At 32.6% G+C, this 18,047-nt stretch overlaps 1 protein-coding gene across 1 annotated transcript; it reads right to left on the reverse strand.

Annotated features, from left to right (window-relative positions):
- LOC148624603 (sodium-coupled monocarboxylate transporter 1-like) lies at positions 1 to 17,646 on the reverse strand. The gene is made up of 16 exons (XM_088567332.1): positions 17,181 to 17,646; positions 16,852 to 16,920; positions 16,348 to 16,399; positions 13,012 to 13,079; positions 11,990 to 12,070; positions 9,031 to 9,104; positions 8,093 to 8,230; positions 7,489 to 7,624; positions 7,079 to 7,167; positions 6,599 to 6,708; positions 5,586 to 5,656; positions 3,029 to 3,115; positions 2,270 to 2,475; positions 2,004 to 2,104; positions 768 to 886; positions 1 to 274 (listed from the first exon to the last, which is right to left on the reverse strand). Exons 1-16 carry the CDS (start codon positions 17,580 to 17,582, stop codon positions 107 to 109), a joined length of 1,971 nt encoding a protein of 656 aa, XP_088423458.1. The 5' UTR covers positions 17,583 to 17,646; the 3' UTR covers positions 1 to 106.
- Positions 17,647 to 18,047: the final 401 nt, after the last annotated feature.

Here is an 18,047-nt window from a genome sequence, read left to right on the forward strand (position 1 = left end):
TTTCATCCTTCGTCATATCAGTTTTATTCTACGACAAAAGGTCATAACATAAAATAATTCATAATACATAGAGCAATAATTGTTCATTAGTGTATCAAAGATTTGTTTAAAAAATGTTCTGCGGGTCTGCACAATTGTTTTTATTGCAGGAGGCTGTTGATTCCTCTCCTTCATCATGGAAGAGTTTCGTATTTTCTTCATTACTTTCTGGCTTGGGTATAGCGCTTTCATAATCTCGTGTTCCCTTGTTTCTCACATTTAAAAGATCCTTTCTCTAAAAATTACAAGAATGTAAAGCAGCAGGAATGAAAATGAAAATTTAAAGCGTACAAACATCTATAATGCCTATAACATTTCTTATATATGAAAGTATTTTGTTTTGTTTTCTTTGTAGTAAACTCCACGAAGATAACAGCGGAAAATAGATTTGTTTCTTTCTTTTTCTTCGTTGGGTTTTATTTTATCCGTAGAAGATTAAAAAATCAAATACGATTAAATATGGAAACGTCTTGTACAGGCCGTGTGCGTTCGTGTGTGCACTAATTTCAACAAACATTGATTTATCTTTTAGATGGCTTTAGTTTGTATCTGGTTGTTTATGTTTGACAGATAAGAAAATCGATACTTTAGGTTTAATTACTGCGTATCCAAATAACAATATTTATCCTTCAAATTGTTTTGTCAAAATATTTAACCTTTACCAAATGTTTTCAATACTTTTTATGCACCTGATTAAATACTTATCTTTGATTTATTGAAATACTCACTTTCGCGAACGGAACGCCAAGGTATAACTGCTTTCTTATGTTCTTTGGCAAAAATGGGAAGAACATGTCGAAAAAAGGTAACACATATCTTACATCTACGTCAGAAGATTTTGGCAAACCTGTTTTAAACTTTAAATATTTACAGTTGCATCATACTGGAACACCGAGTTTTAACTAGGGTCTTTTAACCCAAATACTTAAATATTTTGATGGACTTTCTTTCGATTTCTGCCCATTGTTTGGTGTATTTAAATTTTGTCAACATGGTTTGGTCTTCGCCAATTGATTTTAAATTTTTTTTTCTTTCACTGACAACTATTCTACTCAACATTCGGCTTACTCATTTATTTATATCTTGACATACACTAAGAGATCGATGGTAATGAAAACCAATTGACCAAACTTTACGATAAAATTGATAACATTTTTTCAGAATTGTCTGCTTTCCTTTCATCTGTGGCAACATCCCTTCAGCACCTGCGTATGGAGTTTTCATATCACAGCTCATACGTTATGACAGAGCTTTCCTTACTATGCAGACTTTTTGAATCGCGATAGACTTCTTACAATTAGGCTTCTGGAACAGGGTTATGATGGTACAAGAATGAAGTCATCACTATAGAAGTTTTATGGTCGTCATCATGAACTCTCGTTTCGGTGTATCCATCTGCGCCATGAAAACTGATTTGTTCAACTACTCCGGACTTGACTTTTTATGTGCAAGTCGGTGGGTGTTTCTAGAAAAGCAGAGAAAGCTTACTTTACCGGTGCACATGGTCCATGCCCATGTTCCCAGTTTTTAGTGGAGTTCGACTTACTCATTTACTTTTGTTTCTTTGTGTGTATTATTTTAGTTACTTTATGTTCCTTGTTTTGTTTGTCTGTTTTCCATGTCTGGTCTTTATTCCTGGATTATATTATTTTGATTTCCGCTAGAATCTTGGTTCCCTTTATTACTCTTATAAATGGATTCATGTGAAATTTATTCAAATTCGTATATCCTTCAAGGCTTAATTCTTAATATTACTGAACTACTTTGCAATTGTCAATATTAGTGAAGTTAGTCACTTTCAGTTCAGTGCTCACAGACTTTTTTTACTTTTTGTGTATTCGATTTGAAAACGGAAATAAAAAAAACACAAAAGAAATCGAGCAAACAAACTATCAAACAAGGACATTCACTTATCCAAGATATTCAGTTACGGGAAATTACCCTTTATTCCGTGGTTAACTTACCTTCTATAAGGCTAACAATTATACCCAGTACAACAGTGTACATGATGCCTATAACTCCGACGTATTGGTAAGATATACTATAATATCTATCAACTCCATGACTGCAAAAGAAAAGCGATAAAGTTACCTTTTATTTCGTTCTGTTATTTAAGACAATAAGCAAAAAGGAAAGCAAGTTAATGAAATGTAGTTTAGGGTTTGAATGCAGTTCACTAGTGACTTTTGATGTTTTAGTGGAAATAATTAAAATTAATACCAGTACTTACATTTCTTCTTCAGTAATAGCTTCTGTTACATTTCGTGCATCTACCAAGGTAGTGGTTAAATTGGTGAGTGATGTCACGTTATCGAAACAATTGTACGTCGGTGGCATGGGGGCAAATTGAGGCCTAACTAAAGATTTGGAGAAACTTTTCCCAGCAGACAACCAAAATGATAAAACCACAGATGCTGTTGTGCCTAAAAGTGCTCCCTGAAAACATAAATAATTTACAGCTGATTTGACTTTATTTTGACGCCTAAGTTGTCTTATGTTAGCATGATTGCCTCAACTGTGAGAGGTAATTGTTGAATTCTTGACCAAATCACACTGACTTTTTTCCTTTTTAATGGTTTTGCAGTTTTCTGAATGTAAAATAAGAAGTTAAATGAAAATTTGGAGACTCCTTTAATTCAATAATACAACAACTTTGGAATATACATTTGTTTGAAAAATGAAGTTAAAAATTTTTTTTCAACCCCGTCTATCTCGTCTACCTATGAGTAAAATGTTTGTGAGAAGGACGTGGAATCAATACATAACCTAGACGTTTTCCAATAAAATTCGACGTTACTGCATTGATAAAATCAGAATTTTAGGGGGAAAAAATCTTACATAGTGTTAAGTGTATGAATAACTACACATATCACGTCTGAGCAGTCGAACACACCAGTATTACTTTTACTATATTAAGTGACGACTGCATTGTACCGAAATGGTGCAAGTTCAAAATATGTAATGAATATTTATCCCAGAATTCACCTACCTTTTTTGTAGCCCAGGGAAAGAATACAGAGTACAAAAATAACCCACAAATTGGTCCGCCGAACGCAGATAGAATACTTGCGGAAACCTGTGTTAAGATAATAGTGTGATGTGTACTTTATTATATGTTTTTCTTTGAAACAAAAAATTTAGACTGCATAATACATTTAAAGATTTTGGAAGAAAATGGTTGATATATGATTTGAAACAAATGTTCAGTAAAAAATAGTAAATTGTGAAAAGAGAATTAAAACACTATGTTGATTCCTTGAAACGTGGTGATTAATACAACATAAAAGGGAAATATGTTCACAATTAGACACGTTTGTACCATTATAATTAGTTTCCACACAAAAAATACAACTTTTTTTAACATATAATATGATCGAGTTCAATTTGTTTCCATGCTAGTATATGTCTTAGATTGTTAGGTAAAGATTTATATAGGTTTTAAATTTTGTCTCTCGTAACTGTATTGAATTTTGTGGGTTGGATTAACTGTCACTGTTAGTTTAAACATATTTATTCAGTCAAATACATTTCTTTCTGTTTGAATTTTTTACACAGTACAATAAAACACACTGGATCAGGAAACAAACAAAGCTTATATTAATCCATCTCCTTATAAAGTATGACAATTATAATATTTTATAATATAGTTTGATGCTCTGTGTACGAATTTACTAAACTGAATTGCTGGAAGCTAATGGATTGTGTTGAGGTAGTATGGAATACAGAGAATAAAATTTAACAATATGAAATGAACAAAATATGTAGAAAAAGAAAAAAAATAGGGAGACAAACAAAAAGTTAATATGGAAATTGAATTCAATATTAATCATATAAATAATATTAAATATTTTTTAAACAATGTGTGAAGTTAACCGTTTGCTGTCAATGATATACTTGTGGACTTGTAAGAATAATAGCCGAATAGTAGAGTGTGTTCGTCGAAAGTAATCTGGAAGGGAAGAGACGAAAACGTGTCGTGTCTAAGCTGAATATAACGATTGAATCTGAGTAAATAATGGGAAGCAGAACATTTCTACATGCGCAATTAGGTGAATCGACCAGGTTGCGAACGAATAGGTGTTCACGGAGCGAGAAGCAATTCATACGTAGACCGGCATGTAGAACCTGTCCTTTGCAGCAACCGGCGTAAAAATATGTCGGACATTTCTTCGCGTTCTTCATGACACGTTTTTTTTTTTTTTTTTTTTTTTTTTTTAAACATAAGGAGACTCGATGTTACGGATATCAGAAGGAAGATTATTCCACGATTTGGTAGTAGAAGGTAAAAAATAATCGGAGAAGAACTGAGTTCTTACTCGAGGTTCGGATATGAGATGAGGCTGACGAGTATTATGATTGTGACGGTTGCCGACAAGATTAGGAACCATATCCTGTAAATATAATGGTGCGATACCATTCACCATTTTATGGAACAGAACTAATTTATGCCCTTCACGTCTAGTGGCTAAGCGTTCCCAACCAGTCTCTTCTTAGTCAGTTTTGTGCCACCCGTCACGATTCTAGCTGCCTCCAGTTGAACCGATTCGATTTTATTTATAAGTCCTATGTTGCTATTATCCCAAATGACATCTCCGTATTCGAGTATCGGTCGTATGTAGAACATATAAATGGTTTCTAGTGAGAACCTGTCAAGCAAAAATATGTATTTTCTAAGGATATTTAAACGGCGATATGCCTTGTCGACGATCGAATGTATGTGATGATGATACGACCCGTTATTTGATATAGTGATGCCGAGATGTTTATGATTGACACCTTCTAGTATAGGTACGGTGTTCATCTGGAGTACTGGATGGATGGGTTTGTTTACTTTACGCGAAATCGTCATAGCCTTGTTTTGTTCGGGATTGAACATTACCAACCAGTTTTGGGCCCAATTATGGACAGCATCTAGATCAGAGTTTAGCGTTTCGGTCGACAATACTGGATTAACAACAATAAGAAAAATACTAGTGTCATCTGCAAAAAGCCTCACTTCGGCTTGAATTTCCTCGACGATGTCATTTATAAATAAAATAAAGAGCAAGGGTCCTAAAATAGAACCTTGTGGAACACCCGCGTTTATATCCACCCAGTCTGAATTAGACCCGTTTAATACAACACGTTGGCATCTGCCAGACAAGTAATTCTCTGTCCATTTTAAAAGTCCCCCTAAAAGCCATATTTTTAAATTTTAAAGATAAGTCCTTTGGGCCAAACACGATCAAAAGCTTCACTGATATAACAGAAAACAACCCTGAACTCCTTTCCGCAGTCACGTGCCCTGCAATTTCATTTGAGATATTTACCAATTGATTTACCGTCGAGTCGCCACGAGTAAAGCCACGAGTAAAGCCAGACTGGTACGGTGTAATGACAGCATTGTCTAACAAAAAGTTGTGCATGTACTTATAAACACAACGTTCCATGCATTGTGTCATTGTTAATAAATACAACTAAATGGGCACTTTGTATGATAAGGTTTTGTGCTGATAACTATGATCGTATAAACAACTGTACTAGATATGTACTTCAGGAATACTTACCTGTGACATGGGTCCATGGATTGTTGCAATCATAAAAGAAACCCCTACAGCCAACACACCATATACTGGAACTACAAAATATTCTATTGTGATATAAAATTAAACTTAACTTGATTGGATATTATAGATAATCTTCTTAGTCTTTTGTACATCAATTGATTTTTATATAATAATTATACCGCTTAAATTAACTATTGGTCACCTAATATATTCTCTCGTATTGTTTTGGCCGTGATAAGTTGCGGGTGTGACTTGTATGAAAAGAAAATTGAATGTATTGGCATTTTAAAGAATAATTATGTCTTTGCTGTTTCACATTATTTTTGCCCCATGCAGGTCCGGGTGTTAAAAGAATAGGCTTGCAGCAGCGTAAAAGGCAACTAAATAGTGCTCAGAACCCTAGCCAGGGGATAGGGCGCTCTGCCCACAGAGCAACTGGGATGTGTGCCCCAGGTGGTGGAATGGGGTACCCCTGGCGTGTTACATACTGGGGTTGTAAGGCTATAATACGGAAAACCTGACCGCAAACCATAGTGGTGCACCGTGTTGAGAAAGATGCCACGTTCCTCGCACGTTAAAGAACCCTACTGTGGTATTCTCCCGGAGTAGGAACCATAGGGCTCTGCCACAGGAGGCTAAATTGCCCGACCCTACCCATTTCTCCCTATTTCCAGTGGCAAAGAAAATATGTCGATCATTATCCTTGTGTCCCATCCCTTTTTCATTTCATCATCATTTCATGTTCATTTTATCATCAATTTTATGTTCATCATCTGAATAAAGCTGAAATATTGCTGCTCGGACGTTAAACCCCAACAAACAAACAAACACATTATTTTTTCTTTAATAACCTTACAAAGCATTTTGTCAAATATACGCAACAAGTGGTCTTTAGATTAACTTCCCGTCAGACAGAATTCAGTTTTAAATACTTCAAGGTCAAAGATGAAATTTGTATTGATTACATGTACCAGTATGAGGACTTCGTCCTCTATAAATTTGCGTTAACTTACCTACAAGTTTGGCAACCATCGTTAATTTAGCTTCAGACAATTCATAATATGGCTTTATGTAGTCTTCAGTTGTCATGGCAGATAAACTATTCAGTCCAGAAGACATTGTACTACAAATCAAATAGAATTTTAATTCAAAGTAATTTCTTTATTTATTTTACGTCACTCTAATCCAGCAATTGTGACGTCAGAATGTTTACTATTCTTTCATTTGTATACTCTGTATGACCGTATGAACATAACTGTAAATGAACGCAAACATTACATTACCTGAAATGCCAAATGTTTATATCTGATTTTTTTTTTACATTTTACTTCTTTTTCACTTGTTCGTTTGATATAGGTTAGGTTTGTTTCTAATTTATTTTGTTTAGTTTACTGTTACACTGTTACCAATGCAAGTCGTCTTATAAAAAAACGGCGATAATAATTTATTCACACTACACTTCAGCCAAGTAAAACAGTGAAGTGAGGTAATACCTTAAAGATGCGCTGAATAAGGAAGCCATGAAAAGACCTGGCATTCCAGGTAGATTGCGAAACATATCCTGTACCATAAAGGGAATTATCTGCAAAAAAAATAATACATATTTCTCGAACCAGTCTTAATATAAAAGAGCTTAAAAACACAAATACCACGGACTACTATATAAACAATGTTTAAAAATTTTTAAAAGGTGGCAAACGATCTTTTGAAAATCTTGAACTAAAACATTTATTGTTATCGTCAATTTTATCATATTCTATCTCACATTGCTGCCTTCATTCAAACATGCCAATGACATGTTAATTTGAATCTTACGATACAAACTAAAGTCATACTTTTTTTTATTATTTCTGTTCTTGTCGTAAGTTGGTTAACAAAACATTTTCAAAGATTTTATACTAACTTGGTTTGCATTCTTAATTTTTCCTGACGTAAGTGGATCACATCCTTTGGTAAAATAGTAAGCATATGCTACCACGCCTTCCATAGCTGCCAATGACAATGTGATAAAGAATGCTGGTCCACTAAATAGCATCACTCTACAACAAAATATGATTTTTTTAAGGCTAACATATCAAATAAATGAAAGTGTATCAAACTTTTTCTTCATAAAATACAAAAAAAAAAAAAGAAAAAAAACCAACAATATATATTGTAAATGTCGTTATGCTGTACACTTGTTTAAGAAGTAACCTCTCATCAGCAGCATTATAATCAAATATGTAGGAAGATATAAATCCCAAGATGTTCACAAGAAGAACTCAAAACCAAAACTATTGAAATAGGAAGCCAAATCCATCACCGAGAGGTTCTACCATGTGCAATTCAAGGAATGAAGCCCCGGTATTTTATGCATAATGACATTTTTTTGATACTGGAAATTTTGATAAATGAGGTGAAAAGGCACCTTCATCCCTGTTTGATACCATAGACACGTATGATAAGTATGTAATGAATATATAGGTAAAATGTTTACTCCTTATAAAATAAAATCCGGCTTCCCTTACTTCGTAGCATCTTTCTTGGTTCTCATTGAACTGATTCTTTGTACTGTTGATTGGTTAAATGTCATTGTTAATCGTCTCAGTCCTGAACCAATGACACATGTCCAAAACGTATGTCTTATGGTCGGATCTGGATCGAAGCTACAAACAAAGCATTGTGAAGCTATTGTTAGCGCGTATGAAAGTATATGAAATATATGGGCATTGAAAATTTAAATTGGTCAGTAAATTATTAGTTGTCTCTGATATAAATGTAATTTTATTTTTATTCAGTATAAACCTTCTTCATTACAACATTTTTTTATGTTTCTTTAATTTTTTACCTTAAACCCCTATATTTTCATTCCAATGCCTGTTAGCTTTTGTAAAAAGGCGTTAGTAAGAATGTAAATCTACCGCTGTAAAACATATAATATAATATTATTATAATAACTTCAACTAATATATATATCGAGAAAGAATATTCCATTGTTAGGTCCTGCTCTACCGCCGGTACAGCACTGTATGCTACACATAAATACGCTGTTCTGCTATAATTTGACTTTGCAAAATTGTTTTCCGCGATGAATTAATTCAATTCTCGTTATCAATCAGATATTCTTATCATTTACTTTTGTGTACCTTTCATAACGGTACAAAAACCCACAGCGTGATTCAGCTTTAGAATCAATGTTTTAATCTTGAACTTTGTTAGTTTTATGCTGTAGAAGGATGTCAGTTATTCGAAATCTTCAATGTAAATTTTACCATCATTTGGTGATGTTGAACATATTTAGACGTTTATTTAATTTTTTGTTATGTTCCGCATCGTTTTTAACGATTCATCACCCCGTAAGAGTGATTGATGACATCTATTTAGACGATTATATATATATATATTCATATATGTTAACAATGTAATAAAAAAATAAAAAGTACTTAAACGACGAAATTGTACTTACTTGAAAATGTCAAATCTTTTGTTTCCAGAATTAATCAGAATCACACTTTTAGCACCACCAGCTTCAATAGTTCCCTTGAATCGTATGAATGAAAGAGAACCCAAAATTACAGACAGACAGACAAACGGGCAGTTCTTTATCAAAGTCTCAGCTCTATACTTATTATGAAAATGTATATCTACATTTAAAAAAATAAGAGCCACTATGAATAAAGTGACGAGACACTTTGAATTAATTAAACATAAATGTTTTTGTAGAAGGTGATCAGGAAAATCTATATTCCAGCGGAAATCAAAAGAATGTAATCCAGGGACAAAGACCATACATGGAAAACAGACATGCACAACAAAGAAGACAAAATAACCATATACATACAAAGTATCAAAAGTAAATGAGCAACTCGGACTCGATTAAAAATGTAACATGGACCAGGTGCACCGGTAGGGTATGCGTCCTCTAGTTTTCTTGAAACACCCGCCGAGTTGCTCATTAAAATCAGGTCCAGGGTAGACGAAAGAGGAGAGGATAACTATGACACGTTGAACGAATCAGTTTTCAGAGTGCTGATGGATACACCATAACGATCAACGAGTTCATGATGACGACCATTAAACTTCTGTAGGGATGAATTTAATCTTGTAGCAACATAACCCTGTTCTAGAAGTCTAATTGTAAGTAGACTAGGGCGATACAAAACGTCTGCGTAGTTACGGCATGCTCTGGTATAATGTATGATTTGTGATATGAAAACTCCATACGCAGGGGCTGAATGATTGTTGCCACAGATAAGAGGAAAGTTGACAATACGGAATGAAAAGTCATCGCGTTTGTTGTATAGTTTGGTCAGCAGTTTTCCATTACCATCGATCTCTAAGTGTAGGTCAAGATATGAGGCTGACTTCACATTGTGTGTAGTATCCTTTATCTTAAGTTATTTGGGGTGGATGCGATAGATCATTTCCGCGAAATGAGGATTGTTTAAAGATAATACGTCATTTGTATAGCAGAAACTGGGATTATTGGCTCTAGGTTAACGATGTTCCTTCTTTTGGGTCAGATTAGCTATAAAGTCAGTCTTATAAGAGTGAGGGAATAGGTCAGCCAGTAGAGGAGCACACTTTGTTCCTATTGGAATGCTGACAGTTTGTCGACGAACGCTTCCACCACACTGGACAAATTCAGTAAATTTAAAGACAATTATACTAAACAAACCGATTAAATCTTATATTTTGTGAGCATGAATTTACCTCCGTAAATGAACGTTTCAAGGCATATTTTGGCAGAAAATATTATTTCTAAAAGGAAATATAAATTTCTCACCATGATGATATTCATTAAAATTTTGTTGATTTTCTATTGTATATTTATAAAATTCTGTGTGCAGCATTGCTTTAAAAAGATAATGCAGTTTCAAATTTTGTTAATTCACTTCTTAACAAAAACAAATTAAAAACAGAAGAACAGAATTATCTTTCAGGAAATAATGCTGCATAGGTTTGATATGTTTTTAAATATATGGAAACATATTTTTAAGACCAGTATAGTAAAAATATAATTTTTATGCTTTAAAAGATACATGAAATTATGTTTTCAAACAATCATATAAAAACAATTCTCTTTTCGTGTACGAAATTCTACAGAAAATATATAAATACCACATGATTTTTTTTAAATTGTTTTATATGAATTAATTCGTAGGTTAAAGAAATATTTTTTTTCATGATGGTCCTAAGAGGTACGTGTATTTTAATATAATACAATTGTAAAAAAATGTAAGAAATGCACATACATTATTGAAGGCAGACAGGTATAAAACACTCTGCTTAAGCGCAATAATGATCCACCATAAAAAAGTGGTACTCATGGGGTATGGGTTCACTAGTAAATTTTTTAATTTGGAAAGTAGAAAAGATGGATTTATATTCAAAGTGCATTTGTTATAAAGAAAGACAAAATATTTCCGGTATTCACTACTTCTCTTTATCCTTGACTTTCCATCTTGATTGGTATCTTAAATTGCTAAAATGTATATGGTACAACCAACGTTTTTTTTTAGTTTAAAGATTTTTAAACTGCATAGTAGTTTTGATAACAAGAGCTTGTATCCTTGTTTGAATTTAAAAATTCCTAGAGAAAGGTAATTATTTATTGTAAAAAAAAGTGTATAATTTTGACATTTTCAACTCAGGGCCTAATCTAGACAACAATGATAAAGACAAGCTTTCGTAAATTCTGTTTGAAAACTAACAATATTGACATATTTGTTCATTTAATCTATTACAAATCCCTGTCAAAGAGAGCATAAACAAGGAGAAGTGTTTTGCTCATTTCTCCCTTTGGATTAGGTCCTTGGTCAACCTAGATCCCTTAGTCCACAGGATTCATTTCGACTTCATGCATCTCCAACTCGAAATTTCAAAGTAAGGATTTTTTTTCCTGCTTTGAAAATCCATATAATATTGATAGTCAGTGATTCACAGTGGAGATCATATTTTTGAAGAAATGCTGGTTTAGGTGTAAAGTGTGAAGAAATTTGAGGACGTGAACGTACACTACCAGAAATACCAAAAACAATAAAAGAAAAGAAGATCCGTAAATGCATTAATAAACAAGCAGTATTGATATGCATTTCATTAAAACAGATGGTTCTCTTTAAAATGACTGAGTTTTTTTTATCGTTTTTTTTAGCTTGCAATTTGGTTACATGAATATTTATGAGGTCTTCCTTGACTCAGTGCCTCAGCACTTTGATTTATGGGTGTAATTGATAGTAATGTTTTCGAAATAAATGTCAGTAATGTATCGATCTCACATTCGCAGAATTTAGAGAAGTATATTTGTTGATAAAATATATTTATTCTAACATATTTTATGTAGACTAGATAAATGAAGTCTGAAGATATTTTAGATAAGAAAAGGTATACAGGATGAAGAAGAAGTTATTTGTACGTAGTTTTACCTTAATAAGAATTGCTAGGATGCCAATGACCATAATTAAACTCTGAAATACATCTGTCCAAATCACAGCTTTTATTCCACCCTAAAATATTTAAATCCATGCTTTATCAGAACAATGAAAAATAAATGTTTGCGCAAAAATAATTTGCATAATAGCTTTTTTGCATCCCTTTTGATTTTTTATTTCTTTACAGTATTTTATTGCAAGTTTGACTATTTTTCAGAGAAAGTTTCTAAGTAATGTATAATTTGTATATGGATGAAATTAATATAAACAGTATATAATCAACAGATGTATAAAACAACACATCAAAACTGTCATAACAAAGACTGATTAACTCTATATGAAAGTATTTACTATTATTTTGTATTTAGGTAAAAAGCTGGTGTATTTGTTGCGTTTTGTGTTCCATTTCCTTGCCTTGTGAAACATTTTCAACGATAAAGATTTCAAATATTTATTATGCAAAGTTTATACTAATATTTTAAAGTAACTGAAAACGAAGTGTTGTTCTGTCGTATGTGAAGACACGAACTGAAGTTTATTTATAGTAGCAGTTTTCATAAAACATACAGAAGACATGCATGACAAAAACCCACCAAATTAACTTTCAGTTCAAATTCAGAAACAATTACAGACCACATACTTATACCAGAAACAAGTCTTAGTTCGTCATTTGGTTGTTGCACTTTTTTAGATAAAAAAAATATATATAGATTGTGTATGGTATTAGCACTTGAGGTCCTTGGGGGGGTTGATTTACGTAGGAGATAATGGTTTTCTCCAAAATACAGATCTAAATACAGTAAAGACTAGCATTGCAAAAAAAGATTGCATATGTAGCTAAACAAAAAGAAAAACATTGTATGTTTGGTGATTTTTTTTTCACCACCATCAATCACATCTACCACACGCACTGTCTGAATGGTATATGGACTGGTACCTTTCTTCAAAAATAACTTAAAATATTTTAGCATATATTTCATTTTATGTGCCTAAAGAAGCAAATAAAAATAACTTACAATGGATGTATATATAACAGATGCGGTTGCAACGCTGGTCACTGATAGCCAAAATGGCATATCTGTTACTGTCATAATAAAAAAAATCACTTTTAGACATATACATTGTTGTAATTCAATTGTTAACTATGTTTCGTGTTTTTGTCTTTAAATTTTTTAAAATTAATTTTGTGTTCATGTATATACTTAACCACAGATGAAGTAAAGTGCAATTTTCATTCCAAATGTTTATCACGTATTGATGACTTTGTTAAAGCTGCATTAGCTGCCAAATTTGTTCATTTTTGATTCTACTGAATTTTGCTGATTCAATGAAATAAGTTTGTAGTAATGCAATTTTAATCAGAGAGGATCGTTAGCTCTGATACAATTATTTTTCGGCATTACTTCCGAAGATTGTCGACAGGACATTCACTTGGGATGAAAATACTTTAACCTTGGTAAAAAAAAACAATAACGGATGCACAGGTAAGCACATGTCTTGTTTTCATTTCATTTTTCATCTATTTCTTGATTAGTTTTTAATGACATAACCACCATATTTGTGCCACATTATATCACAATACGTAAATTTCAAAAGGATCATTGCGGTATATTCGATTTTTTTTCTTTTACAGCTTGAGTCCGTCGGTCTTCCTTGCCGTTGAATATAACCACTTTCGCTTTCCAATCAGATTTGTTTTTAAAGAAGCGACCCTTACATCACATGCGCGGATTAAGGTCACCAGAAGTCACATACATACGAATTTATCTAGGTCGATCTGTTTTGTCTTGCAAGACAATCAATATGTAGACACCTACTTCATGTACTTAATGCATTTTATTTGTGGATATCAAATGAAATTATACCGGAAAGAACAATTTAGTAGAAATAATTCAAAGTTAAGGCATATTTCAACAGAAACAGAAATTTACGAAAATGACAGCTAATACATCTTTAATTATTTTAAAAAGCGATAGAAATATTCGAATTTCGGAATCTGTTCCAAAAGTTTGAAATCCAAGAAAGTTGTTCATTTACAGATTTTAAACAAAATATTAGATACTTGAAAAAAAGGTTGAGTGTAAGATATTTCATACCTATTATACGGAGCATTATTGTCTTCCTTCCATCTTACATAAAGGCATATATATTTTCAATGAATTAATAAGGTTTAAAATGTTGTAAAAACATGTGTACATTAAAAAAAAAATAACAAAAATATATGGAATTAAAATTTACGTTTCCACGAAACGTGTAGAAATCGCCTCCAGTTTTCTTGTCTGTCTTTTGAGAAAAATATCGTCAATTGAACATTATTTTACTAATCGAGGCAGTGTAAAGTACCTTAAAATAGTAATAATAATAATAATAATAATAATAAGAAGAAGAAGAAGAAGAAGAAGAAGAAGAAGAAGAAGAAGAAGAAGAAGAAACACAGTAAAAATAATAAGTCACCGCCACTTCGTGGTCGGCGACTTAAAAATAACAAACATTAATTGTATAAAGCCACTTTTAAGGGGAGATGGCTGGAAAATGTTCTATAACATGCAATGGGAATTTCTTTTTTTTTTTAAATATTACAAGAAAAAATGTTCGGTGACCCCAATTTTCTTTCTGAAATATGAAAGAACGTCCGTTAAATGTTTTTCCCTATAATTCAATAGATATCCACCGGTTTTTTTTATAGTATTAGTAGAATTCCCCGCAGAATCCAAATAAAAAATGCATTTAGTAAGGCTCAACCATCTCGAAATCAAGATCGGAGATCTGTTTCTTTTTATACTAAACTTCTAAAGTATGTTCATTCAATGTAAAACTAAGAAAATTGTCTACAAGAAATGTTAGGTATGGTTTGCCTTCAAGTGATTTCAACAAAAGTATTCATGTAAATTGATAAGGCATAAACCATTCTAAAATACTGATTCAATTCTGATAAGCATTATTGAGTGTTATAATCAAGCTTCTGGTCTAAATCTCATTACAACTTTAACAAATGAAAAATTAATATTGTCCATCTTTCACATTTTAACATGCTTAGATTGTCTTTTTAATTTTAGAACGATATAAAGTGTCTCAGTATCTTTTGTGAAGTTTTCAGATTGGAAGAAAACAAGTGTCATTAAGAATTAAACTGTCAACTAATAACTACAAAAAGAAGCATTAATTAAAAACTTACAATACCCATATCGGTCACCTCATTCGGGAAATTTGTTCAATGTTAGATTTCTGCTTTTATGAATCCATTGAATATTCTAATTTATATAAGTGATGCTAAAAATTGCACTTTTTTCTGTCAAAAAGTAACCAAGGTTCTAGTGGAAATCAACAAAAAGCAATCCAGGGACAAAGACCAAACATGGAAAACAGACTTACACAACAAAGATCATTAACTAGCTAAAATAATATATACAAATTAACAGAAACAAAAGATCAACTCGGACTCCACTAAAAACTGGGAGCATGGACCAGGTGCTCCGGTAGGGTAAGCGTCCTCTACTTTTCTAGAAACACCCGCCGAGTTCTTCTTTTAAGTCAAGTCCGGGAAAGAGGACGAAAGAGAAAAGGAAAACTAAGACACGATGAACAACTCAGTTTCCATGGTGCAGATGGATACACCGTAACAATCCATGAGGTCATGATGGCGACCATAAAACTTCTGTAGTAATGAATTCAATCCTGTAGCAACACAACTCTGTTCTAGAAGTAATTGCAAGATTCCTAGCGCGATGCAAAAAGTCTGAGTAGTTTCGGCAAGCTCTGGCATAAGGTGCTGTAGGGATGTTGCCACAGATGAAAGGAAAGTTGACAATCTGAATGAAATGTCATAACGTTTGTCGTAAAGTTAGGTCAATAGTTTTCCTTTACCATCGATCTCTAAGTGTATGTCAAGATATGAGGCTGACTTCACAGTGTCTGTGGTATCCTTTATTTTCAAGTTCTTTGGGGTAGATGCGATGAATCGATTCCCCGAAACTAGGATACACAATGTATCAAAATGTGTTGAATTTGTTCCTTTCATCCTATATGTTTTGTATGAAATGAAAGTGTCCCCATGCGAGTTGCGAACGATATTTGCCCACCAGTTGCTAATGCCAATATCTTCTACGGATTAAATTAGTTTGTCTAGATAGTTGCAAATAGTTTTACAAAACACTTCTAATTTGTCTCATTGAATGTCCTTTACAAAATACCTAATTATATAATGATAGTAACCTTCTTAGAAATACTTCAGTTTGAATCATAAACACTGAAAAATACTTCATGATTTAATCAAGCTACTACTTTTACGTATAAGCGACTTTGAAAGATAAGCTCAAATGTAGCCCAAAAATATCAGTATGAATTATACTTACCTGCTTCAAGAGCAGTTCCTGGACCAAATAATACTATACCCATATAAAATACCTGAAATTAAACATACATTTGACCCATTATGAATGGATTTGATGAATATATCAAATAGACAACAACCTCGACCGGATGAAAAATGTCAGCTTTTCTACACTCGTTTTATTCATTTCCTTCTGAAAATTGAATTGAACACTCGTGATACACTAATTTGTAAGTTGTAATTGTTTTGAAAAATTTCAAGCAAAAAATTAGGGTTTCGAAAGATGAACAATCTAGGTATTTATCCGTAAGAATGCGTTTCAGGCTTTACCCACCATTTATATCAATTCCACGAAGAAGATATTTTAATGACCTTTTTACAATTGGCAGTATTGCATTTCAATTTGAGAGAGAGAGAGAGAGAGAGAGAGAGAGTATTGTCTGTCACTGACGTTTTTTCTTGTTTATCTTTCTCTTCAAACCAAATAATTAGGTAATTTGTCCTATTTTGTTTATTGTTAACATACATAAAACAGCATTCCAATAGAAGAACCAAGCAACCGTACAGCTCGCCCTTTGTAACGGAGTTGAAAGTACTACAAAATCAAAGTTCAAACGGTGAATAAAAGTGTTATGTATATTTCTAATGTATCATAATGTACTTCTTTTAAAGACAAATTATTCATATTTTCATATTTTATATTCTATGAAAAAAATAGCATCATATCACTTATATATATATAAATGCTTGTGGCTCTAACGACAAATGAAAGTTTTGAATTCGGCATGTTTTGTTTAAAGTAGTGTCAGGTAAGTCATCAATTTGTACCTTTTCAAATATTGTTATTAGCTTTACCTCATACACACTTTTGATTCCTAAAGGATGGAAAAGTGGCACAACAATTTTAGTCCCGATAGTCAAAGTCAGCATAAATCCAAAGATCGTCAGCCAAAACATTAAACCATAGGAATAAACTTCTGCTGGAAATCCAAGCATCATGATTGATGACTCAAATGATACCATTAGAGATAAAGCAACTGGAAGGATCTTCATTTGTCGATTCCCTATTAAGTATTCTTCAGTTGTTTTCTGTCTACCACCAGCTAGGGCATAGTATACACCTATACCAAGCGATATCACTATTGTAACTGCAAATATTGCATAGTCAATCCAAACGAACCCAGGAATGTCACCTTTCCAATGCGATTCCATCTGTCGAAATTTGTAGTATGTGAAAGTAGTTAATCTATGTAACATGCGTCAGAACTCAGATCACATTATTTTGCAGACATTTCAAAAAGTGAAACCGTGAAGTTTTTTTTTTTTCATTTCAGTCTTATGTTGACAGATCATTACCATTTTTTTATTTTAATTTTGTCAGAAATGGATAGAGAGAAATATTGAAAGATATATAGAGTTTCCGTATTCCACTTTTTCAAATACTAAATAAACCGGTTTTACATTTGTTAATTTCGATATGCTGTACACGTGTTTCAAGGAGTAACCTTTCATCAGCAACATTAAAATCAAATATATTGGAAGATCATAATCAAAATATTAGTTGTATACAAAAGTACTCAAAACCAAAGACAAATCCATCACCGAGAGGTTCTTCCATACGCAATTCAAGGAGTGAAGCCTCAGTGTTTTACGTATTTTTAAATTTGGAATACCACAAGATTTCATAAATAGTGCATATAAAATACGATATAATTCAGGGTC

The sequence above is a fragment of the Perna viridis genome, chromosome 2 (assembly GCF_037379345.1).
Source record: "Perna viridis isolate PV_CMFRI_1.1 ecotype Kerala chromosome 2, ASM3737934v1, whole genome shotgun sequence".
NCBI lineage: Eukaryota > Metazoa > Mollusca > Bivalvia > Mytilida > Mytilidae > Perna > Perna viridis.